Below are 25,828 nucleotides of genomic sequence, written 5' to 3'. Positions count from 1 at the left end.
GGCCTCCTCAATCCGTCCGAGTATTTATAGACAACGCCTAAGATCGCTCAAGTCCGCGATGCACCAGCGTTGCAATCGTTGCATTGCTGCAAATGCCCATCCAAAAGAAGTGAAACCAACCTCCTCCGGGACATGGAGGAGATTAGCATGCGAGATGCGTGCGACACGTGAGCCCTGCCAGAGCCCACAGCAAGAGAAAAAGGCGAAATGCTCCCCAAACGCGCGGGCTACGGCACGTGAGCTTATCGTGTTGCATGGTCAGTGGTCGTTGTCGGTGGTTGCGATGCGTGGGACCCGTTTCGTAACGCCTTCCGGTGGTGGTGGTGGGGGTTTGTCATAGCTATTGTTTCCGCTTGATCCTTTCTCCTTACACTCGATGTTGGTTTTAGCAGAGCGAGTGGCGGCAAATTGGCGAACGATTTTTCTCACACCCGCGCACAAACCCAACCGAGACCCAACGGATCGGGGTGGGCCGGAATTGGAAGGGCGTAAAAAATTGGGAAGAGCGCTGGTGCTGCGGTGCGTCACTTTTACGGTATCATTAAGACTCCCGACCCCGGCCCCGGCCCCGGCGCTCGCTATTAATCGTTCACATCGGATCGCAGATCCGGTCGCTTCGGGATCGCGCAGCAGAATGGTGAGAAAACTGCCGCTTCCCGGGCTCGCTTTTCCAAGTTCGGTAGCAGGTGAAGCAAGGCCTCTTGGTAAGACTTTCGCCATTGCCACCTCGGTGCGGTAATCGTTCATTGGCGGCCGGCGCAAGGTGAGGTTTAGGTCGAGCCGTGTGAGAAGTGGCGCTGGGTCTTCTGCATTTTTCCAGTTTTGTTTTTGCCTATGTGTACAACCTTCTGTTGCCGTTGACTTCCGACCTACGTTTTTTCCCGCCCGGCCAGGCGCAATGGTAAATATTTACGGTCGGTTTTTTTCCCCCGGTTTTCCTCCGGTGAACTCTTGAACTGCCGACCGGCGGTGGAAAGTCGGTGCGCGGTGCAGATTATTTACCATTCGCGGCACGCAGACTTTCCATTGTGGCTGTTTTTCTTCTCTTGTTAGCTGCTGATCATCGCGGGTGCTTGCTTTGTTACTAAATGTCGATAATTGCGTTACACATGTGCCAGGAAGGGGGCTCCCAGGTCAAGTCAATCTTATGCTAGCTTCCCCGATTCTACCGTGTCAAGTTATGCTGCCAACCCGGACCGTGGCCCGGCCGTGATGTTCGTGGGGCGCCCGTGAAGCGGGAAATGTCGACATTGCAGTTCCGTTAGCCGCGCACCACAAAGCCGAGTGGCGTACTGTAACGAGATACAAAAACAAACAGTAAATGAAACATACCGCACCCGAACGTCCGCTTGTTTGCTTGCAGCCCAACGGCAGCTCCAGCGTGCGCGGACACTCATGCAAATTAATGTGGCATGAACGGAAGAACATGTGTTCTTCGGAGAGGCGATAATTTGTATTCGCTTTCGGGGAACATCTTTCTTCGGTTTGTCTTGTTTTGTGGAGCAACGCAGCACGCAACAAGCAGTTGACAGGTCCGGGAAAACCTGCGCGTGAAAGTGTGTTTAAAAAACACCAGTATGCTCCCTCCTGCATCGTTCCGGGGCACACATATGGCTCCTCATTATGGGTATGATTATTGGGCCGTAAGTTGAGATTTTGAAAACGATTTCTTACAGGCAAACCGACACATGTCTGCAAATGACTATCACTTAGGGTAAAATAGGAGCTTCAATATTCAAAACGAAACCAAAACATTATATCTGAGTGTATGCTGCATTAATCATTCCATGCGTTTATTGTAATTATAATCGAAGCAAAGTTTGGATTAGATTTTTTTTATATTTATCAGTTGTTAGTTGTACAATTATAAATTATGTTTTTCAAGTGAAGAGCTTTATAAGAACCTTCATCCAACTCATTATATAAATATTTCTAAGAACGACCAAATCACAAGTTTTTCTAACTATTTCATAGTTTATTTAGGAATTTTGGCTGTTAGGGGTTAAAGATTTTTGTTTATTACGTATTTATAACATGTTTATTATTTCGGCGGGAACCGAATTATTTCACTTTTCATTTCAAGTTTATAGAAAACAGCATACAAGGTTTTCCGTGCAACGGTTGAAACACCAATTTGAATAATTTTGAAATAATTAAAAGAAAACATTGGACTATGTAGAGTAAGTTTCTGAAGCCACGGAGCATAGATTTAGAGATTGTTCTACGAACTGAACTGTAAAGCCGGAAGGTATAATCGAAAATACATCGATAAAACTTGATTCGTTACTTAAAATACTAAGGCGACAAAAAACCAAAAAAAATAATTGGAAGGCGACTCATTTGTTGACTATTGTTTTCATGTAAGTTATTAACATAAATGTAGGAAAATATTTCAATATTTTTCATTTTTTATTTAATTATATTCACTTTTTGTGCGATAAACGAATCTAAACCGCATCCGATTTGAACAGTTTTCCAAATGTTGTTTAACATGAAAAATATTATAAATCAAATTTCGCTTACAAACCTTCTTTTCTTAAATCGATTTGCCATGAGGAAGATTTATTATCCTCTTTTAAACTATTAGCGTGCCAATCCTGTTTGTGCTCGCGCGGTACATAGAACATTTCACTATCCATGTTCCATCCAGTTATGTTACGTAAGTTCAGTAAGTCCAATCGGCGGTAGGGAGTATAAATTGTGCAATAAACTGGTACCAATACTTTGGCATTGTGCTGAAGGCACCGTCGAGCCTGAACCGCTACCGAGACGTCCACTTTGCGGTCCCGGTCAATAGGTCCGGCAGAAAGATTCGCAATCAGTAAGTTATGTGTTCCGCTTTCCGGTCACAGTTCGCTGGCGTGGAGCAGCGGTATCGAGTCGTTCGGTGGATCGCTGACGTTGGAGGTCGTTAGTTCTAGACTCTTTCCTACGGTTCCTCTCGAAGGAAGGTGTGATGCCATCGAAGTGCCTGCTTTTTTGCTGTCTGTCTTTTGCAACACCCAATGGTATTACGCCTCAAACGGGTATTTCGAGACGGTTGACGATGGTCCGGGGGTTCAGGTCAGCGCCATAATTCGAGTTATGATGTTCGTCGATCACGTTCCCGTTCGAGTCGAGTTGAGCGAACTACCCAGAGGCCATGTTCCATGGGGCGGTAAACCGACGCCTCCGCAGAGAACGAAGATTATTGCACTGTTTTTGGCCGTGCTGTGGCCGTTCTATTTCTGTGGCCATGGCTGTGGAACGAGTCCAACAGGGCGCAGGGCACGGTAATGTCATGGGATGCACCGTTTCCCAGAGCCGTACGTCAATCGTCCGGTGCCACTCTCGTGGGCAACACACTTCGAAGCGTAGGAGCGGAGTTGCGCGCTCGCGTGGACTAGAATTTCTTGCAGTACTGGCCTTTTTTATCCTCATCCTCCTCCCCAAAGCGGTGGTAATCCCCCGAGCACGGTTTGTTCTTGGGCTGACGAACGGCAAAATTAACGGGAGACAGGAAAATCAAAACACAACATAAACAAACGAGTCGCAGCATCAGCGTTGCATCGTGGAAATGCCGAAGTTGCGACTAACGGCGCGTAGCGATGTGAGTGAATGCCGGTTTGTCGGAAATAAAACACGATCATCAAGCCTCTAGTGGTAGTGTCACAAGGCAAGCGACGGGTTTTCGAGCCGAGATCTATCTTCGTGAGCAGAAGCAGCGTCTCCAAAAAATGATTTCGATCCGTAATGAGGTGTAATCTGATTTGTTTAACATCTTTCCTGAGTCTTGTTTATAGTTCATGGATAAAAGTGTTTGCGGTTGACACAACGTTTGGGAGTGTCGGTAGGCAAACGAAAACCGAATGATTTCTTTAAACATTAATATATTACACGACGCTCAGCATAATGGTGAATCAAAATGTTACATCGCTTATAATCCCATCCAAAAAAAAAAAGCAAACTTCTTTAGCAGTCAATATCAAAAGTACAATGCATCCGCGCCCGACTGTTGACTAATGTATCGTCCTGCGCCCTCTACATCGTCTCCAAGTGGTGAGATGTGGGAGAACAAACTGGCGAGACGGCGGATCGTGTGTTACGAGTGTTTTATTTACATCAGTCAAACGGAAGACGAACCAAAGTCGAACTGCGGCAAGAAGCTGGGCTGCTCGAGAAGGGCAACGTGTCTAGCATCTTGTAGACCGAAATTCTCAGCGCGCACTTTGAAACATCAAACCCCGTTTCCCATGCTCCGGTTCGACCATCTACAGCACGTGAGAGCGGAACGAAAAACGACGGATGTGTTTTACATCCTGCGCGAATAGTTGATGCCATCACACGAGATCCCGAGTCGCTTTCCGCTGGGGACACGGCCCCATGTTTGAGCATGCAAATCGATAATAAAGACTTCGATTCATCAACTTGTGCACATGTACCGCAACGCAAGAAATGGCAGATAGCCTTGGCATAGGCAGATAGCAGTCTGATCGCGCAATTAAATCAGCAGATGGGGTGAATAAGCACATTGATTATGGAACGACTTAAAAACCACGGTAAGAAAAATCGAACGTACGCAGTTGTGAAATATTCTCTAATTCGCTCCCTGCTCTTGTCTTGTTCCATTTCAGCACTATCGAACCTAACGGGTTTGCGGGCCCCATCCATGACGGGAAGGGTGTTCATCAATTAGATGTCGGATTCAGGAGTTGGTCAAAAAATGCATAAATAATGATACGAATACATAAAACATCAGCACCGCATCAACAAGCAAGAACAGCGTCTCTAAATGCGTCCTGCCTCAGGCGAGAGACGGTCGTGGAACGGAGAAAGCAACACAACATCCATTCGGGTGGCGGGTTATTTTCTTCTTCAGCGCACACACAAAGCCCGCGGGAGTGTCCCGAGGCGAAGATCACCCCTCCGAGCGGATCGGCTCTGGTGCCGCGGCTTCGCGACCGCGAGATTCAGTTGCTGAAGTGCGTGCGCCGCTGCCGGCAGCATAAGATACCCTCCCGGGCCGGACCCGGGTGTAGGATTTCCGTGGATTGGAGAGAAGTCATAGTCGGGCGCATACGTACGTACGTTCAACCGTGGCCGCGAGAGAGCGCGAGATAACGGCACCGAAGTGGATTCGTCCATTTTAGTAACATCGTGACTTTGACGGCGTCAAGATCACCGAGATACGGACTCTCGGAAGCAGCAACCGTAGCGTCAGAATTCAAATGCTGCCGCATTTTGGTGAAGCATGCGCCAACTTATTAATGTTTGAAGTAACCTGCGTGGAGTGTTTTTCTTAAGTTCATATAGAAAATGATACGGTGTATAAAAGCGTTCAGCTGATGAGGTGTGAGAAATGATATGGTTTGTTAGGAACTACCACCATTTGTGCAACCTTATCCAATCACGGAAGTATAGTGCTTGGTTGCCTAACCGGGTGGACATATTGTATCATGTTCTCTCGTCCACATTGGAGTCGTTTGCATAGGAGTCCAAAGACGGAAATAAACATAATACCTGTGAGAAAAAAGTGCAATGCACCAACAGACTGGCCACCGACGATCAATTGTTGAACGTACAGTGTTGAGTGTTGAATATCATTTAGCTGGCTCTGGCCAGACGATGGTTGGGCCCTCGCCGTGCTGCACTCGCCGGAATGTCGGAAGAAGGGGCGCCACAGTACAATGCCATTCATGCAGCGAGTGATTGATGTCTCAGTCCGGCATGAATATTACAGTGATTAGGTACTCCTGCACAGGAATTAAGTTTTCCGAGGTGAAGTTTTTTAGCAACGGGTAAAAGCGTCGAGCGAAAAGGTGGAAAAATTACAGTGAAACGCAAAATTTTCAGAGGTGACCGTTTGGGTTCCAACGCGACCTGGAGAGACTGTGACGTTAGGGATTAAACTTTCCTAACGACTGAACCACTCGACTTAAAACTTGTGCAACGAAATTTCCCTACTGGCGGCGTCCGTGCTAATGCGTGCCGCTGGACAGCGCGGATTTGTGGACATGATCAGACGGCGTTAAACGCCTTTATGAGCGCCAGCGCATCTCGTTGATGGATGGTCGTTAGTGGTGGCTTCCCTTTCGTACACAGTCTCGTTTGTGTGGCTCGGTGTAACCGGCCGCAGCGGATATTGCTTGGCATCCATCAGCACCGAAAATGGAATGCCCTTTCGTGGGATCTCGTGTGCGCTCCCGACGACGTGTCTATGCTTACCGCGTCGCATAATGGCCACGGCCGAAGGGCTGCTAATGCTAAACGAGCGCGAAGTGTTGATGAGACATGATCGCACAACTGCGACGAATTGCCAGAAGAGAAAATATGTTTTTAAATAGGTGCCGTTGGAGTAGCTGCAAAGCAAAAGGACTGACAAAAACAAACACAGTGCAGCTGAAAAATTGACGATCTTGTTCCAAAGCCAACGCCGGCCAACTTGCAGCCTCCGAACAATCGTTGCCCTAGCGATTTGGTTTATCCCATCTCCTTCCTGTCCTTGTGCCAACGAATTACATCGTTCCAAAATAGATGCATATTTAGGGACAATTTCCAATTGTTTTACGCTCGACCATGCAGCGAAACCGATACCGAAATTTCCCTTCACTCGCACTTCGAAAGCATGACGAGATAGCTCATTGCTTTCTACGGCCGTGGTCCGTTTAGTCGTTTAATGGAAATAGGAAAGGAAGCGAAAATTTTCTATTAAGCCGGACCGCAAAAACCCATAAGGAAATTGATTGAAAATTGTGTGCTATAAAGTTTTGGATGAGGTCTACTGGTGTGTGGTGGGTTTTTTTTTCACCCTCCGCTCTTAAAGAGAGGTTTAAAGAACTATGTGTGCGCGCGTTACTGATCAGAGATGGGCGACGGCATCTGGCGGTCGGTGGTGATTTCTCTATCCGCTTCCGAAATCGAAAAACGAAATGAAGGGTGAAATGAGCTGAAAGTAAAGGGAAACGGTTCGGTTTTCGGTGGAGTCGGCGGCGGTGGCGCTCCGGTGCAACATGATTGAAGAAAGGGAAAGGGTGTTGGCTAAGAGCGAGTGAAGGGGAAACGGCATCACGGTTGGATTTTTCGAAACAGTGCTTAATTACCAATTTATTGGTGACAGGTGCCATCGGGTGCGTGACCTTTACCACCGGCCCCGGCAGGAACTTGATAACAAGCTACATTCGGAAAGTAATGTCCGAAAACGTTAGGCTATCCTTAGGGAACAGGGATTTCGTTGGTGTTAGCTAAGATAAAGAATGTGCTCGCAACGTTCAGTTTTTATTGTTTGTTGTGCTTTTCTAAATAGCTCTCGCTTTGTTTCTAATTGGATCCAGGAAAACATGGCCGCTTTAGCAATGTAAATGTTAAACGAGTGAAACGAATCGAATTTTCAACGAAACCGAAAGTGACCGCTGCGAATTTCCCCGTGCATTGCACCGTGCAATACGCGCCGGGTGGAACCGTGTCGAGAAGTCTGAAACAGTGAACGCACACTCCGAAAAGAGCGGATCTGGAGCTGGGACAGCAGTGAAACCGAAAAGATCGCCTGGAGAAAATTTAATCCGACGCCTGACACAAACTAGCCGAAAACCATGTGGAACAAACTGTTCAAAAGCAAATCGAAATCATCGAAAAACCTCTCCAACCGGTCTTGCTCCGGTACGGGATTGTCGGTTGCGGATCCGGCGGCGGCGGGTGGACCGAGCAGCAGCGTCGCCCAGTACGAACAGTATGGCAGCAGCGTTGGGGTGGCACCAGAGCCCGTCCGGATGCGATCGCGGTCTGCCGTGCGTGATCCGGATGCGCTCGATCTGGCCACTTCAGCGGCCGCCAGTCACCGGGACTCGATCGGCGTGCAGATGTGCGGCATTCCGATGCGCCGATCGAAGCTGTCCAGTGCGTTCAAAAGCCTCAGTCTGAAGCGCAGCGCCTCGAAGAGTCGACTGAAGTTGGCACCGCAGGGTTCTACGGGACCCGATGGGTCCAGGCCCCCTGCCGTACCGCTGCTTGCCGACGAGTACGACGTTCTCGTGGCCGGCAAGCGGGCCTCGCTGCGACCTTGCAAATCAGGTACGAATCAGGACCGTACTTCGGGAGCTGTTGGAAGAAGAAGACGGGAACGTGCGCGAGCACGGGCTTTCTACGGAAAAATTAAGACTTCTGCAACCAAGAGGCGGTGTAGAAGAAAGGGAAAATTTAATGATTGCGTAGCAAGATTGGGCATAAAAGCCCGGGCAGATGTGTGCGGAAAGTAACTGTCCATTACCGGAGGAGAAAGCTCATCGGTAGCGACTCCTAAAACCCATCAATCACGCAGTAATTGCTGCGCGGTACTTCATTTGCTTGTGGGTCCAATGAATGGCCTAGCCACGGGAGGATTCCACTGGCTGCCTGGCATTCCGACTCAACATTCAAATCATTTTGCAGGACGCACGAAACGGACGTTCCTAATCCGCGGGTTGATTGGGCGCGCAAAAAATTGCTTCCAATTGAATTCGAGAGTGAGATGGGAAATTTCTAGACTTAGTCATCATAGCGCAACAAAAAATTTAATTAAAATAAAGAGTGACATCAATTCCGTGGGTTTATCAGCTTGCGGTGTCGCGAATGTGACACGCACATGTAGCAGAACTGAGCTCATCGAGTTTTGAAAACGCAAAAACAAACTACATGGCTCGCAAACCGTTGGTCATTTGTGCGCCGTGCTGTTATTTCGCCCGAGATCGAAAATTCCCTCACAATTTCAAATCAATGAAACATTCATATGGCTTCATTGAACGAGCCTGTCTCTCCTTCATAATCACGCCATTGGAACAGGTTGCAGTCGGGGCAGGAGTAATAAAAGGGCCACATTCGTTTGCCGTCCGTAGGGAGACCTTTTTGTACTACTTTAATCTTACCGCCACCTCGCGGACGGCATTGACGGCGGTGTATGCACTATCAAAGGGCACACGGTTTGTGCACGTGTAGAGTAAAGTGGAGCATGGATGTGTATTTAGCGGTGGACGTGAAAAATTACTGAAAACTTTTATTCCTTTAGGTGCTCTTTGCCCGACTTGATACGCTACGGGAAAAAATGTGGAATGTAGAAAAATTTGAGCACTTATCAACTGTGTGGACTTTTGGCTATTAGTCAAATAACCCGGATTTTTGTTAATCATTCCCGATGGTGGAAACTTTTACGCTTAATCATTACTATAGAAGTATTTGCAACTTATGTTGCCATGTTCTCAGCAAGTTTTTAAACCTTCTACAGTTACGTCCACATCCATATCGGATCATTGGGGCAAAGATTCTGATCAATTAAAAATCATGAACCTATTCTCATTTACCGAATAAAAATCAAAAACATATTTTGAAACATATTATAGAAATATTAGATCAAATATTATTAATTTTTTTAATTTTTTTTTTGAAAACAACATTCAAAATTCGTACGCTTTAGTATGTTTTATTTAGCTGAAAATGTATTTATTCTTTGAACAGTTGTCAAAAGTCGTTTTGTCATTGATCTGAACCGACGTACCAAAGAGTGGATCTAGATATAAACACAAATAACCACTATCTCATTGTTGGATTCGAGTTTCCTATAAAAACTTTAACTCTTGCATCAAAAATATAAGAACGTTCCTAAAATATTATCTCTTGAATTCTTTAAAAATAAATGGTGCTCGGGCGAAAATTCACAAAAAAAATCTTTTAGTTACATGATATTTTCAATATTTTCTGCATAGAATCTATCTATCCCTCATTATCTTCATCATCATCATCATCGTCATCTCTTTTAAAAAACCGACGAACAAATACTATGGCACAAGCTCGAGAATTGCACCTCTCATTTGGAATGCTACAAGAAAACTATCAGTGCTCATTTTTGCTCCAGCTTACTCTTTTGCGTTCTCTTTTTTGTTTTCTGTTCAGCTTCCATTCTTAATCGAATTGCAATAATGTGCAAGGTGAAAAGCACGCGAACACGCCAAGTTTTGCCCGAGGATTGCATGAGACATGAAGGCAAATGGGCACGACAGGCCCTCTGTCCTGCGGCACCAGAGCAAGAGGGACAAAGAGATTTAAATTGTAATGGACTCGAAAAAGGTTATGAGGATAAATCAATACCAGTGAACATGCTCCTTTGGATGCGGGATCGCCCAAAAACGCATTACAGGGTCCCGGTGCCGTAAACGGTGCCGAAGGGAATAAAAATCAACACGCTCCGATTAAAAGCCGCTCCCCTGTGCCAGTGGAGTCCTTTGAAGTAATGGGAAGATTGTGCGGAATAAAAACCATTTCCAAAACCCACACAAACACAACGAACCGATTCGGCGGCCAACGAAATGTTCGGCGCCACATGGTGCATTGGACGAGGGCATCATCATTGGGCCACATGCAGCCACATGAGTTGGTTTAAGAACGCGTCGTGAGTGAAGAAGTCAACGGCGCAGAAAACAGTACGAAAACGTGTTTGTTTGTCTGATTATCATGGACCCACCGTTGGACGACGGCCACGACCTCGAGGTTAATGTGAAAAACAGGTTGATATTTGATTGTAGCAAATTGTGGAACAGGAGAAATGTTTCAACAGCAACCAAACAACCATAGGCATAATCAACTGTGGAGCTTAAACCTGCGGTTTGTTGTTACTTAATCCTCCCGGGATGAGATCCGCCTCAAAATATTCCTTTCCATTTCTGCAGATCGGAATCGCTGTTCAATGTTGTTTACTGCCTTTCTGCGATCGTTCAAAAACTGGAACCGATCCGAATTATTGTAATATGCAGATAAGGAAACAAACTCGAGTCGATGTTAATTTAAATACCGCCATGGTCGGTGATATTCACAGAAAGGTAAATGATTCGACTAGCCTCACTTCAACCGGTTTGCTGAAATTTAACCACACATAACGAAGTCTGACACATAATGAGTTTTTTGCTTTACCCCTTCGCAGACGTTGGGGGGCTATGCCTCAAAAAGGGACACTGCTTCACGAACGCCACGACAGCTTATCAGAATGGAAAACAAGATTGTCTCATATTAGCATAATGTATGTTTACGGAGGAGAAAAAAAAATCTTTACGATACCACTTAATTGGGGATATTTTTTGCGACATTCCTCGATGGCATTTAAGCCGATTGGAGATATATTTTTCATTGGATCGGAGCATAGCACAGCATCGATAATATTTACTGATTAGTAAGCATGACAGACAAACGAAAAATTATTGCAGATTAAATTGTAATAATGTGATCAAGAAATGTTGTTGAAAAGTCGTTTCAGTATCAAGTAAATGCACCAAATTTAACTGATTAAGAATTGAGGTAAATGTTTTGTTGGCAACCCTCTTGTTAAGGCGCCAAAGTCGCCGAACCTTTGTGGCCTGCAAACGTAGAAAAACGTCGGTTTCTCGTTCTACGGTATTTCGTAATTGCCCGGGGTGAATGCGTACGGCGCGAACCGGTTAGCCCGTTGCAATGCCAAATAGCTGGAAGTTGCCGTAGCCATAATGTCGCTTTCGTCCATCATCCTCCGCCCCGAGAGCGCGCGATTTCTTGCCGCCGGCCAAAAAAACTCCCCGAAGGAGCGCGCGACGTCGCCTATCCATATTTGATTGACCACTACGCGAATGGTTTTTGTAATTTAAAACTGTAACCCGCGCCGGCTCTGCGCTGCACATGTGTCAGATGTCCACCATGGCCAGCACCCCTCTGTAGCAGGTGACCAGAATGAGACGGGAGCTGGGGCCGATGTTTACGGTCAATTCTGAAACGGGTGGAAAAGGTGAAAAAGGGATAAAAGATGCTAAACTCCCGCGCCGATAAGCGGAGAACCGGCGGGCTGTGGTTGCGGTGATGAAGAAATCTCCCGCGATGGTTGGCGACTGCGAGTCTTTTTCGAGGGTGACATGATGAATTCCGTCGCCTATGCTTCAGTTCTCGCTGAAGTTACGAGCACCGCGGACCAAGTTCCCGTCGAAGGAAGCTTCATCTGTTCAGTTTGTTACAGTTTAATACACCGGGACGTATTCGTGAACAGTTTTTGTTTTCATCAAATGGTATTCTCCGCTGAATTCTTGTGAATAGTGCATGTCAGGTGATGTTTGTGCTGTTGCTACCCATCGTCGTTCCTAATAAGCATTGAAAGAGTACACACCTAAATAAATATCCGCCAGAATCGATTACTCCGAGCCAATGGTGATAACGTGCGAGCCATCATGAAACCGAAAGTTTGAAATTGACGTGTGACTTGACCTAACAGTCGCTTTGTTCTGGAATCCACCAGCACCGATCGACTGATGTCTGTGTTTACGCTGGCACAACCGTTTGTTTCCGTAGCTCCCACGCCAGGGACCCGTGGGTGGCTTACGTGCCTCCTGTGACACATATGCAATCGGCAGAACGACCGAACGAAACAAAGCCAGACAGAGCAAAATGGAGTAATTTGATGTTATTAAAAATGTATCGCCTTCATGTTGTCGCCCGCTTTCCCGCACCCAGTGCGGTCGGGTTTAAGGAGTGTAATTTGAACCTCGTAGATGGTTGTTACTAGCGATGACTTCATTCTCGGCATCGCCACCGTATGGTACTTTGTAGAGTCACTGCAATGGCAGGATGATTCGTTCTTATTCGTTCGGTTGAGCTTCTTCAGGGTTCGGCTACAGCAAAAATCGTATGGAAAATGTATCCCGTCAACACAACTCTCCCGATGGAAACGAATATACGAAACTATGGATGTCGTTGCGCATGCATGCATGCTGTGTGTTAAAAAGAAAAATACTTTTATGGCCTGCGATGTTTGCCAAAGTTGTTTGATCTTTGACAGAGCGGTTGCAGCGACGATCTTCACCCGGATCCGTATGTGAGAAATAGCATTTAAATTAACACGCGCGTATGTGCTGACGATGCTGGGTGGAGGGAGGAATAGAATTCAATTCCAATATTTATTGTTATTGTTCTGTATACGTTGGGGCAGCGAAACTTGCAGATTGGAAAAAGCCGTCAATTTGAGAAACGAAGTAAAAATGAGATGGCAAAAATGCTTATTTAAACATTATTTTTCCAAAATTTTTCTTACTACAAAACCACATATCGTCGAGCGCTTTAGACACGAGAAGGGGACGTTCGCCGTCAAGTCTACATTTATTCGAGCTCATTTTTTCGTTGAGGGATGTTGCGGTCCTGGAAGCTGTGGTTTTTTATGGGATTATCTCAAATATTTCTCTAAAAATGCAAAACTGGTTCTCTGCAATAGCTAAACAGACGCAAGCCACGCCATCGATAGCATGCCTATGGATATGCTTGTAAGAGTACAGTAAAATGTAAAAAACAGTTCGAGTCGTGTTTGTTTATTGGGGACCTCTTGCCTAAATATCATTTTCAAACCGTTCACGTACGTTTTCATCCCACGAAAAAATAAGAACTAATATGACTTTTCAAATCATCAAATTTCTCTGCCTATGATAGTTGAAAGGGTGTTTTCAATACAATGAATGCGCTTTTTAAAGCTAATCTTAGCTGCCATGTTGTCATGGTAAAATTTTTTTTCTAGTTATGTAAGTACAAATTGTTCCGCAGACGAAAACTACATTTATAAATTAAATTGTTTTCCTGTTCATTACTGTTGTAATGAACATGCGATTGAGATAGAAAAAAATTCTTTTAGTCAGTATTATCATTAACAATTTACACAAGAACAATTTACGATCTATAATTCTAAATGATCCTTTCTGAACCCCTGATAGAACAGATCCGTTCGTGGTACTGGCATAATCGACCCTCGTAAATGTGTGTGCTTGTGTACGTACGTGTGTTTGAACTTTTAATGATCCGGCTCCAGTTTGCAGGATGATGTCAGCCGGTAAACATTCGCTGCAACTGTGCGACGAATATGACCATGTTGGAGGCGAGAGAAAACAACGCCTCAGCAAACAGAAGTATGAGCCTTCGTTGTTGGCGACAGAATAATGCCCTCCTCCAGTGCCGCACCGTGAACAATACTGGATCAAGTCTCCAGATGAACTCAAGTTCAAGCGAAGGTTTTTTTGTGTACGGCTGGAAACTCCTCGGCTGTAAAACACTAGCGAAAAAAACCAAGCGGGCGGCACGGCACTAAAAATAACACATTCGGAATATCAATCAGGCGCAGCTCGAAACATGTGACCCAGTGGTTCGAATTCGAGGGCGCACGTGCCCGGAAAATCGGTTGTTGTTCGCCGAGCGGAACCGTCGAGCCTTGCTGACGGCCAACTTGCAGGCAAATCGAATCGGAACCTAATGAACACTAAGCTTACGACGCTCCAGCGACGCCTCACCACTCCCGGGAGCCACATTTGTCTAAGGCCGTGTAAACACTTGTGTTTTCTTGCCATTATACAGTTTTGAGGAAAACGTAGTTTAGCGGTCCGCCGGCCCAATCGTTTGAGTTATTGATTTAAACTACCACATTTTAGCCGCTAATGTGGAACCAACGCCACGCTAATGGTAGCTTATTTGCACAACGTCACGTTGACCATAGGGTGAGGAAAATGATTTACGAACTCAGTTTTGATCAAGTGATGCCAGTATGGAAACATTGTTGAAGTCATGCCTTAATTCGGGAGCCAATTTGCTATATTAATGTATAATAAAAATATATTGCTTGGCATGCGAGAAATGGCGGGTTTATACTTGCTATTAAACTTATTGAGGTTATGGTTCCGAAAGAAGAAAATTAAATGGGCATATCTGATGCACCACACCGAGGGCATTGACCTGTTTTACATTAATTTATGGACAAAGAATAATTAATAAGGTGTAACGTCGACTATAAAACGCGTTAAAGTCTTACATTTCTCTAACGGGTAAGTAAAAACGGCGAGGATTTCTGATTTGTAAAAAGCAGCTTTGCTGTTTTTGCAGTTTCAAAAAACTGTTTTTTTAACATTTCAACATAAATGTAAACATAAAAAGTGTTAATTTACTATGACATGTACGCTTGAAGCTTAACAATCGTAAATAGGTTATGATAGCGATAGTCGTGTTGGACAATCATTTGACCTGTAGATAAAACTTGACACACTTTTCGTCAGGTTCGATAGCAACTGTTGCTTGTCGCTAATGTTATATTCACTGAAACAAGCTGTATTTTTATCTTCAACCTACGACATTGCATAATTCCAAACGAAACAGGCAGATTTTATTGAAGGGATTAGGAGGAAAGATAATTAATCTTAATCATTGGCTTTCATGAAGACCGTATTTTCCAGCGAATGGCGTAAGCAATTACGGGCCAGTCCAACTGAGCGAAGCTTGAAGACGAACCAGTACCAGACTAACGTCTACCGAAGTCGCAAACCAACGACCGGTTCCACGCCTGGCTACTGGATTTGGTCGATCTCCCACAGGCGGCGCGGCCGGTTCCATCCAATTGTAAGGCATCGGATAGCTATATCTTGTCTCAGATTTTAGCCATCCGATACCCAACACCCGCTTTTTGTCTGTCCGCAATAGTCGAACGTTGTTGGCAGGGGCTGGACCCTGCCCGATTTACGGACCGAGACTACGACTGCGATGTCCGACATGGTTGACTGATGTTTTAATCATTTGCACTGAGATCGGCTGGTTTGATTAATAATTCTAGCAACGACGCGCCATAGCCTACATCTCATTCTTCTCCTTCCCGGAGCTTATTAACGGTCTCTTTGGAAGCGGACACCATGCGCCGACAGATGGAAATGCAACGACCCGATGGGGGCTATTTTAAGATCCGCCGCCAGGGTGGTAGTGAATTTGTCAAATGAGATGAAAGTGATTCAGATTTATCTACGTGTGTCCCGATGGTACGTCGGGGGATTTTATGGCACGATCCCAGCTTGGTGGCAGAGTTGGGTGAAATCAAATGTCATCCTCTGACCGCTGTTTCCGCTTCAAACCTTTAGCGATGACTTGTTTTCTTCTATTTTACGTGGGAATATGTTCGCCCCAATCAAGTATGGGTCCATTTGTGGGGGCAATAAATCGTAAGGTACAAGATATGTCCATAAACCTGTGCGCGGTTATTGGAATGATCCATAATTCACTTTCACTTGGTTGGCATACGATTAAAAATATGTAACGGAACTCATACACACCAAGGTTTCAAACTCCTCTGGTGTGCCAATAAACTTCCTGGCTCATGTCGCCTTAAATAATGTAACAAACCCCTCCCTCAAATTGGGCACCATTATCGAATGCTGTTCTTTCCATTGCTTAATTAGCATTAATCATTATCGTCCCCCTTTTTGGATGCTTGCAGATAACAATCTCAACGAAAAGCAGCAGTACACCGAGGCCGAAAAGGAGGAACCGGTCTACATCGAAGAGTGCAAGCCGTACGAACCGTTTGAGGTGTCCAGCGAACCACCGCCGAACCTTGAACTGCAGCCATGCCCCATCTGCTCGCGGAAGTTTGCACCAGCCTCGCTGGCCAAGCACATCGGTATCTGTGAGCGGGTGCAGGCGAAGAAACGGAAACCGTTCGATTCCTCCCGCCAGCGACGGGAGGGCACGGAGCTGGCGTCCTATCTGCCGAAGAACTTTGGGCTTCCTCAAAAGACGGTAAGCAGCTCGAGCGAGGTGAGTTTTGTGGTTTCATTTTTTACTTTGGCAACTCACAACTATACGCTGGACAATTTTACTAAAACAAGGACATTCGTCGAACCCGTTTTACATCGTTTGAAAAGGGTCGTGTAAAATTGTAACACGATGCTTTTACGTGAAAGTGAGACCAGCAGGAGTAAAAATATAAAAAAATATTATTAAATGCCAAAATAAGATCAGCAGGTATATTGTTACGTTTGAATGTGAGAGTATTAAGTTTATGCATCATATTTATTTCCTTTTCATTAGGCTACTTTCAGATCAATTTATAATGTTAGTTTTTGTGGTAACTTGCATGTTTCACAACATTCATTTTATTTTGTACATCAGCAATGATTGAATGAGAAATTAAAAAATCTTTGCATGCTTAACCTTTTATTAATTGCAACGTTTAACCAATGATCTTACATTTTGTGGCGAATTTTGTTTGTGGCGGTTGTTTTATAATATAAAATTTATACGAATAATCAATCTATTTTTACATTAAAGGAACATAAAAATTACACGTTTCAAGTCGCAAATCATGTTTGTGTGCTGTTTTCACATATTTAAACGATTGTTAGAAAAAATTATTATTTTGGTTTACAATTGCTAAAAATGACTTACTAGTTATCTTTACAGCGCTTTTTCATAACATATGGTAGTGTATTGTCGTATGTCAAAAAACTTTCAAAGGTTCTATTTTTTTTTCAAAATACAATACACCTAACATATCTATGAAATGTTTAAGATTTAAATTGAAAAATGTGATTAATAAGAACAAGCATCTTAAAAAAACACCGTTGCATGTTACAAACCATCAACATTTCCCTTTTTGCCCATTGGTTAGCATGGTTCATAAAGACAATATCTTTGTTGTTATAGTTTACCTGCTCATCAACTTTACATTTTGTGACCTAACAGAAACAAACAGCATATTACAAAACGTACCATTCCTAAACTTATGAATACTATTATTTTTCAGGCGATCCCTGTTCGAAAGCTAAGCCTCAGCAAAACACCAACGTTTGAGCGGAAAGAGTTCAGCCCAACGGCGGCCATGTCAACGTCCATGCCGAGCGCCGCAAGTACACCGAAACCAGTGCTAAAGCGCAGTATGTCGCAGCAAAACGAACCCTGTCCGTACTGCGAGCGATGCTTTGGCATGAAGGCATACGACCGCCATGTCGAGTGGTGTCGGGAAAAGGCCCTCTTAAGCAAAAACGCCGGTAACAATCACAGTATTTCGGCTGCCAAGGAACGTCTCCAGGCTAGAATTCAGTACAAAGCCCCCCAAATACGGTACGGATGTCCGGATGGCAATCGGCCGATGGCCCTTAGATTCACGTCTGATCTGCTTACCTTGGAATTTCAGATCGAAACGTGCCTTAAATCGAGAGAAATACTCTGGCAGCTTGAGCTGCGGTGGGTCCACTAACAGTCTCGCGGAACTGGATCTGCATATGCCCCGTCACAACTCCATGAGCTCGTCCGTTTCGAGCGATAAGTAAGTAGGGAATATACGAAGCGGGAATCAACCTTGCTTTAGCTCGCATAAGAACTCTTCCAGAAGATCGCATCCCGCGCAAAGACTAAAACGAGCCGTGCTTTTCTACTCTCTACATTTAACGACTAATATGCATTTCCCATTTTCATCGCTTCTATCTCCTCTCCAAACTGTCCAAACATCCTTTGCCCTGGTAATGCATCGTCCCCAGTAGAAAGCCCCATCCATCATCAACTTCATTGCAGCAACTCTCCTTGAGCATCGGCACTAACGTCGCCAAGGAACCGAAAGCTAACACCAAACGGGAAGAGACGAGGAAAGTCACGAAACGGACCAAGACGTTTACGCTTAGTAGCGACCGACTGCAAAGTGATTCGAACAATAATCATAAACAGACTAATAGTCCTAGTAACACCAACCAAAACGGCAACAACGGCAATAAGCATTTATACCACCCGGCGGCCAGCAGCAACCGCAATGAACTCAGCTGCCGAACACAGTCTAAAACGTTGCTGAGTCGGTCCACCATAGACAACGCGACCGCTGGGCAACGGCAGGACAAAAGTCGACCTACCGAACAGCAACTGAAGGTGGAAAAGTTTGAAATCATCGGCCATGGTCATAGCGAACGGTTGACCCAGCGGCCAGTCCTCACGCAAACCGTGCGATGCACGATGAGCAACAGGTTCGTTGGTCGTTTATCTGTTTCCATGGCCAGGGTTCGTAAGCGAATGTAGTAACTGGCTACGGAGCGCCCGCCATGGCGCCTTCGTGGGTTGTATTGGGGTAGCGTCGTGTTTTGGTTCATTTTGTTTCTAGTGGTTTTATTCCATTGTTCTTGTGATAGTAAGCCAGTGTGTACAATGGAAATTGTATGGTGTTACTTAGTGGTTTGATGGCGGAGTGATAGATGGTCATTATTTCATGATTTAGTCAGAGGATACATTGTCTACCAACGCACGTAGTCCTGTAAAGATGCACCGTTTTCTGCACACCTTGCACCGACGTTTGGATATTGTAACGCCAACAGTTGCTTTTTAAAGAAGACCTAGATGCTACCTTCGGTAATATCAACATTTTATGCTACAATAATTGTGTTACATTTTTGTTTTTGATTAAAACATCCATTATTATAGCTCTGCTAGATTATGAACGATGTTTTTTTTAACACAAAGGACGGTTCCTTATTTACTTGTTTTTTAACAACAGACTAATCGACTGGTAAATTTGTTTCATGAAAACAGAGAACTAATAATTCTTATTCACACTCATTGTATATTCAATAATTTTCCCATGTAGAGCATACCCGTTGATAATATAATGTTGTACGAAATTCTAACAAAAAACTATGCCTATCTGCAACTCAGCACAGAAGCTTTCATTCCAGTACTCGGTGAATGTTGTACAAAATGTTCTATCTTGGCATCTTCTGTTCGATAAAATTATCTAATTTCCCTAATTTTCCTCTTAATCGGCGGAAGTGAGGCATCCTTGACACTACGACTTTGTTTGTTCTCTTTCTTTTGCGCTCGTGCATCACCAGTGGATATAGCCCTGACCGGTATGATCCATTCCTGTCCGCCCGGAGACAGCTTGAGGAGCTGTTTTCGCCGGCCACATCCCTCATCCACGCGAGCTCCCCGGTAACCACGTCCACCAGCACGTCTCGGCTCAACCAAATGGCGTTGAGCGCTGCTACGAACGAGGGCCACAAAGCTTCCAACGACGGTGCCAGCAGAACATCGCCCCACAACTCCAACTTTCGGCGGGCCTACTCGCTCCGGATGCCTCGGAAAGTATCCCGTCCGATGTACGTCGAGAAAGCGAAATCCAACATACAGAAGGGCATCACCGACGATGGGCCAGTGTCGCCCAATTTCCTCAAGTCGTCCGAGTACGACGAGCTACCGATCAAATCGACCTTCAATGCGCTGCAAATGGCAGAACCGAAACCGAAGCTGCGCGATTCGAGCACGGTCCGGAAGAATCTCAAGCTGGACATTAAGGATCCGAATCACCCGGCGGCCGGAGCGGGTGATTTACCACTCTCGAAAACGGACTCTTTGGCCGTGTTCTTGAAGTATGAAACTGAGCTAGCACTGAGCGAGAAGGATATGAAGGACAAAAGCAACAGCCTCAGTAAACGGACGTCCTCTCTCTGCGTGGAAACTGCTAGCCAACAAAGAAAGCAGGAACCGCTGAGCGTGAATCATCCACCGGTGAAAAAACCCGAAACGCCGGTACACGAACTAGAGCCAACGGTCGATCGAACAATGCCAAGCGCCGAAGAGACGAACGTTGCGAAGAAGCAACCCCAAAAGCTGATACCGATCAAACTGGAACCGATCAACATCACCTACAATGGGAACACTGGTACGGAAAGTTCCGCGACCAACAAACCGGTGGTTATATCGCTCGACGCGATCATTGGCAAATCAAGCTGCACGAAACCGAGAGATACGCAGTACGACAAAGAAAATCGCTCCGATAACAATTACATCGATCCAAAGCTTATAAACAAATGTGATAACCTACCGATAAATCTCCTCAAAACGACAACAATGGATATCGACTTAAGCGGCAGCACTAGGACCAGCAGCAGCAGCGATACCCTGGGCAACGGCCCGTTGGTAACGGAGGGCAAGCAACTGTTGATTAAGTCGGTTGAACCGGAGGAAGATCGAACTGTTCCTCCACCGCCTCCTCCTCGTACATCGAAAAGAGTGTTTCAAAAACCACTGGAACAGAAGAACAACATGGCAAAGAGCGGTGACTCTCAGATAAGCCAGGGCGATAGGACGCAAAGTGGCTCCAGCAATGCAAGCAGCCTTGCGTCAAGCCACTCTAGCAGTCCGGTGGATAATAGAACTACCGAAGATAGTACAAAGGGTGACAAACGGCCGCCGCTCACGCGCCAAGATCGGGAGGATTCGGGCTACCGGACCGGGCAGGACTCACTTCCCGATTCTGGAGAGCGGGAAAAGCAGGAACAAACCGGAAAACCGTCACCAAAAAGTGCGCTAAAGACAACTTCGAGCAGTGCGAACAACAATTACAACCGTCCTACATCATCGCCTCCATCCACGGCCAATGAAAGCCAACCGCTGGGAACCATACGATCGCCCATTTCTACTGGTCCTACCACCCCTCGGAGCAGCACCAATGGCGGAGAAGAACAAAGGCGCCGACCGCCCATAGTCTCTGCGTTGGAAGACTTCGACGTCGACGAGTTCATGCAATCCCTGGACGATTTGCACCGACGGTCACCGGCCAGCGCGAAAGACTTCAAGCAGTCCCTATTTGGGCGCACACAGAGCACCGTCACTAGCCGCAGTGTGTCCGCCGGGCAAACGACCATCGCTAGTAGCAAGCGAAGCAATAGTCTCGACAGTAGCAACAGCAACACGATTCTCAGCACCAATCACCACCACAACGAGCGCACCGACCAGACCAGTAGCGGCGTGCCGAGAGTGGATGTGCGTGTGCGGAATGGTAGCGGCACCGCCAGTACCCATAACAGTAGCAATAGTAGTAGTAGCATTAGTAGCCCTAGCCATTACAGCAGACACTTCACCAGTAACATTTACAACCATAGCAACTCAAACAATAATAACAACAGTCTACATAACCACAGCGGCAGCAAGGGCGTAACTGAGACGAGAACAACGGCATCGCCAGACGCCGCCCATCCATTGGCGCAGCGGTTGAACCATGCGCGAAATTCGCCACTCGTCGCTCGTCGACGCCCGAGTGAAGAATCTAACATCTTTTCGCTTCCCTCCGTACCTCCGTCACCTTCCGGTGGTGGACTCAGCACCAACTCTACTGTACAAAATCTCCCGAACATTCACCAAACGATGGGCGACCCCTGGCGGAATGGAAATGGCAACACTGTCCAGCCTAAGCACCATCACCATCAGGCCGGCAACGTCCATGTCCCGGCACGGTCGTACTTCTCGTCGCCGAGTCCTGTGAATGGACGAAACGGGGGATACATTAATAACAACCCACACCATGCCGCTAGCCACACCGGCACACCGACATCTTCGACCTCTTCGAGTCACTGGCCAGCTTCCTTCCACGATCCCCGGTTTCCGGCGGAATCGTTCGATCATCTCGAGCGCGATCTGCTCAAGAGCGTGCAAGAGCTGGACCGAATGTGCGGTTCGTCGTCGTCGGTCTGCTCGATCGATTCCGAGGAACTGTACAGTGTGGACGAATATCCGCTTGACAAGCGCTCCTCAGAGCGCTCGCAGGCCAGTGCGGACTCGGCGTACCGAAGGTAGGTAGGAGAAGGAGTGGATACACGCCATTATCAAGGGGGACACTCGCAAGCCGAGTATTTTGGGAGGATAATAATACTTAGCCTATACATTTAATTTCGCCTGATCAGGTACGGAGAGCCATCTTCAAACTAAACAGTTTCTTTGAGGTTTTGATGATTCAGATCTTAACACTGAAATCTAAAGCAATGTATTCTAGTGGTAAAACAACATTGATATTAACACGTTCCCACATTTTTAAATATTTAAACATGAATTTAAGTACACGATATAGTAACTAAGTTCAGGTTAGGAAAACTGATGTTAGTAATTTTTCTTATTTTTTAATTGTTTCAAATGTTTTGCAAAATTACTATGTACCATAACTTGATCTACAGTCCTCTTACATGTTATCTAAACTAACAACGTTAATGAAATAATAATGAAAGAAGGCAAATTATTGTGCAAAGGACCTACCTATCATTTAGTGGGAAGTCAAAAGAACGTTTTAGATTAACGACATCTTTTACAATTTTGAGATTAAGATTCACACCCATAGTAAACTGCGGTATCCAAAGCAGGAAAGTAGAACATTTAAGAAACTAGGTTCATACAATTTTCTTTATGATATTAACTGGGAAGTATCATATGGAAATAACGAAATTACATAATGATACAATTGTCGCATGTGCACATGCTATTTAATAAATAATAACGGTCGCTGCCTGACTAACCGCTTCCAATTATATCCACCCTTCTTCCCTCCACGACGTCGGTTGTTAGCAGTCTCTCCACGCAATCACCACCGGACTACGCACCGCCGGTGCCATTACGCCAGGGCCGGCCAAGTTCCCGTTCCAGCTCCACAGCCAGCCAGAAGAACCATCAGGCGGACCCGCCGGAAAGCACATTCAATGCCCTCCCTTCGCACACATCCCTTCCGCCATTGACCAGCAGCACGCTGAAGGGTCACCAGGTCGAAATGTACCCAAACAAAGACGGCATGACGGATAGTTCTGGCCCAAATCTAATCCTGAATCCAATGTCCAAATTTTGTCATGAGTGCGGCGCACGGTTTATGATTAGCAGCGCTAAATTCTGTATGTCCTGCGGTGTGAGAAGAATTATGATGGAGTAGGTTTTCGAGTTGGTTTTGTTTTTTTGTTTTACTATAACTTTTGTTTGTATAATGTTTCTACTTTTACGCGGCGATCGAGAGTGGTTCGCTCAAGTCCCAAAATGTATTTAGATTTTTTTTATATCGTTTAACGCAAACGGCAAACAAGCATTAAACTAGAACGTTTATGTTACCAGTGAACAAAGCAAAATACAAGTAACAAACTCACTCATACTGGTAAACCCTTAATACATGAAACAAATAGTAATAGAAACCGATAACGCACCGCATATTAACAAAGACTGAAAGCTGATCCTGAATACATTTGAGGGGGGAGGGGAGCAACAGTGAGGTGTGACGATAATCTTCCCATCTCCGCATTCTCCTTGGGGATTTTAACCAGCCAGCGATTTCTTGGATTATTGCTCAGCCTGATCCGGATGTGCCGTTTGTTTTTTATGAGCCGCGTACGCGTTCCGCACTATCTGCTCAGTTTGCCGATGGAATGCACCGTAGCGGACTATTCCAACTAAACTGCTGCTCCAACACTTCTGGGCGAGTGCTTGATTTGATTTTTGCAAATAGTGTCGTCGCCTCAGCCTGCTCGCCGGTAACCACCTGCAGTACCCCTCTCCTTCCAGTGGATGACTATCATCCTCCGCTTGAGGTGGTGTTCTCGGTTCCTCGTCCGGACTTGGTTGTTCCTGCGCCAACACCTTGTCTCAATTACGCGCGGACCGACGTGGGCAAGCTCTCTGCGCTCATCTCTTCGTTTGCGGCCGACTTCGAGTGCACGAACTATGCTTCCCTTGACCTCGCTGTCGATGGATTTGCTTCATTTATGGTGTCCGCGCTTAATGAATGCACGCCGTTAAAGCGCCCGAAACGTGGTCCTCCCTGGAGTGACCGGACTCTGCAAAGGTTGAAGACGGCCAGGGCTGCCGCCTATCGCATTTATCGATCCCGAGGTTGCCAAACGTCGCGAGGCAATTTCAACGTTGCTCACACTCTACATCGACGATACAATAAATTCCGCTACCAAGGTCACGTACGACGCCTAGGCACGCGTTCACGCCAAAACCCTCGTGCTCTCTGGAATTTCGTGAATGCCAGACGGAAATCCACCGGTTTTCCTGGATGTGTCAGCTACAACGGACGAAGCGGCAACACCCCGTCTGCTGTTTGTGACGTTTTCGCAGAGCGCTTCGCTGACACGTTCCTTCCGGACATTGACGACCATAGTCGGATACTTGATGCGCTCGTTAACGTACCACAGGACGCCATGGCCCCGAACCTGCCATCGGTAGATGTTGAGTCCGTGACTAAAGGGATCAAGCGATTGAAGCCATCCACTTCGCCTGGACCTGATGGGATTCCGTCGCTTATCCTGAAACGCTGCGCTGCTGCCGTGGCCCCAATCTTGGTCGCAATTTTCCGCGAGTCGTTTCGGTCGGGAATTTACCCTGCGACTTGGAAAGCTTCGTGGCTGGTCCCAGTGCACAAAAAAGGGGACAAAAGCAACGCTGCGAATTATCGTGGCATCACATCGCTAAGCGCCTGCGCCAAAGTGTTCGAGCTTCTCGTCTATGAGCCGCTTCTTGTCGCCGCTTCGAACTACGTCAGCTCGGCTCAGCATGGGTTCACCCCAAAACGCTCTACAATTACCAACCTTGTCGAGTTTGTCAGCAGCTGCCATAAAGTGATTGATGCCGGCTCCCAGGTCGATGCCATCTACACGGACATCAAAGCTGCTTTTGATAGCGTTCCGCACTCCTTGCTGCTCGCCAAGCTTCGTGTCCTGGGACTGCCCAACTGCCTGTTGGACTGGATGCGGTCCTACCTCAGCGACCGTTCTTATTGCGTCAGATGTGCATCGCACACGTCGCGCAGCATCAGTGCCACCTCGGGGGTGCCGCAAGGAAGCAACCTGGGGCCGCTTCTTTTCGTGCTGTTCATCAACGACGTCACGCTAGTACTACCCCCTGGCAGCCACCTCCTCTATGCTGACGACGCGAAGCTGTTCCTCCCGATACGAAGCCAAGCCGACCAGGTCCAACTCCAGGCCGTCCTGCTGACCTTCCAGTCGTGGTGTACCCTGAATGGTCTCGAGCTTTGCGCCAACAAATGCTCCATTATTTCGTTCGCTAGAAGCCGTAGACCATTAGTTCATGGGTACTCACTGAACGGCGCTGTTCTGGAGCGGAAAAGCTGTGTCCGGGACTTAGGAGTGCTCCTTGACGAAAAGTTGAGCTTCCACGACCACCTGGAACATGTCGTCGCGAAGGGCAACCAGCTGATTGGTCTGCTGAGGCAACTTACACGCGAGCTCGACGATCCCGCCTCCATAAAGATGCTGTACTGCTCGTTAGTACGGTC

At 46.3% G+C, this 25,828-nt stretch overlaps 1 protein-coding gene across 1 annotated transcript; it reads left to right on the top strand.

The window, feature by feature from the left end:
* Positions 1–7,568: 7,568 nt before the first annotated feature.
* LOC131272880 (probable serine/threonine-protein kinase DDB_G0282963) lies at positions 7,569–23,790 on the top strand. Its single transcript, XM_058274753.1, has 7 exons — positions 7,569–8,046; positions 16,244–16,563; positions 17,552–17,868; positions 17,942–18,073; positions 18,285–18,758; positions 19,617–22,355; positions 23,119–23,790. The coding sequence occupies exons 1-7, from the start codon at positions 7,569–7,571 to the stop codon at positions 23,471–23,473; spliced, it is 4,815 nt and encodes a 1,604-aa protein (XP_058130736.1). The 3' UTR covers positions 23,474–23,790.
* Positions 23,791–25,828: the final 2,038 nt, after the last annotated feature.

The sequence above is a fragment of the Anopheles coustani genome, chromosome 3 (genome assembly GCF_943734705.1).
Source record: "Anopheles coustani chromosome 3, idAnoCousDA_361_x.2, whole genome shotgun sequence".
Lineage (NCBI taxonomy): Eukaryota > Metazoa > Arthropoda > Insecta > Diptera > Culicidae > Anopheles > Anopheles coustani.
This window is presented reverse-complemented; position numbering and strand designations above follow the sequence as displayed.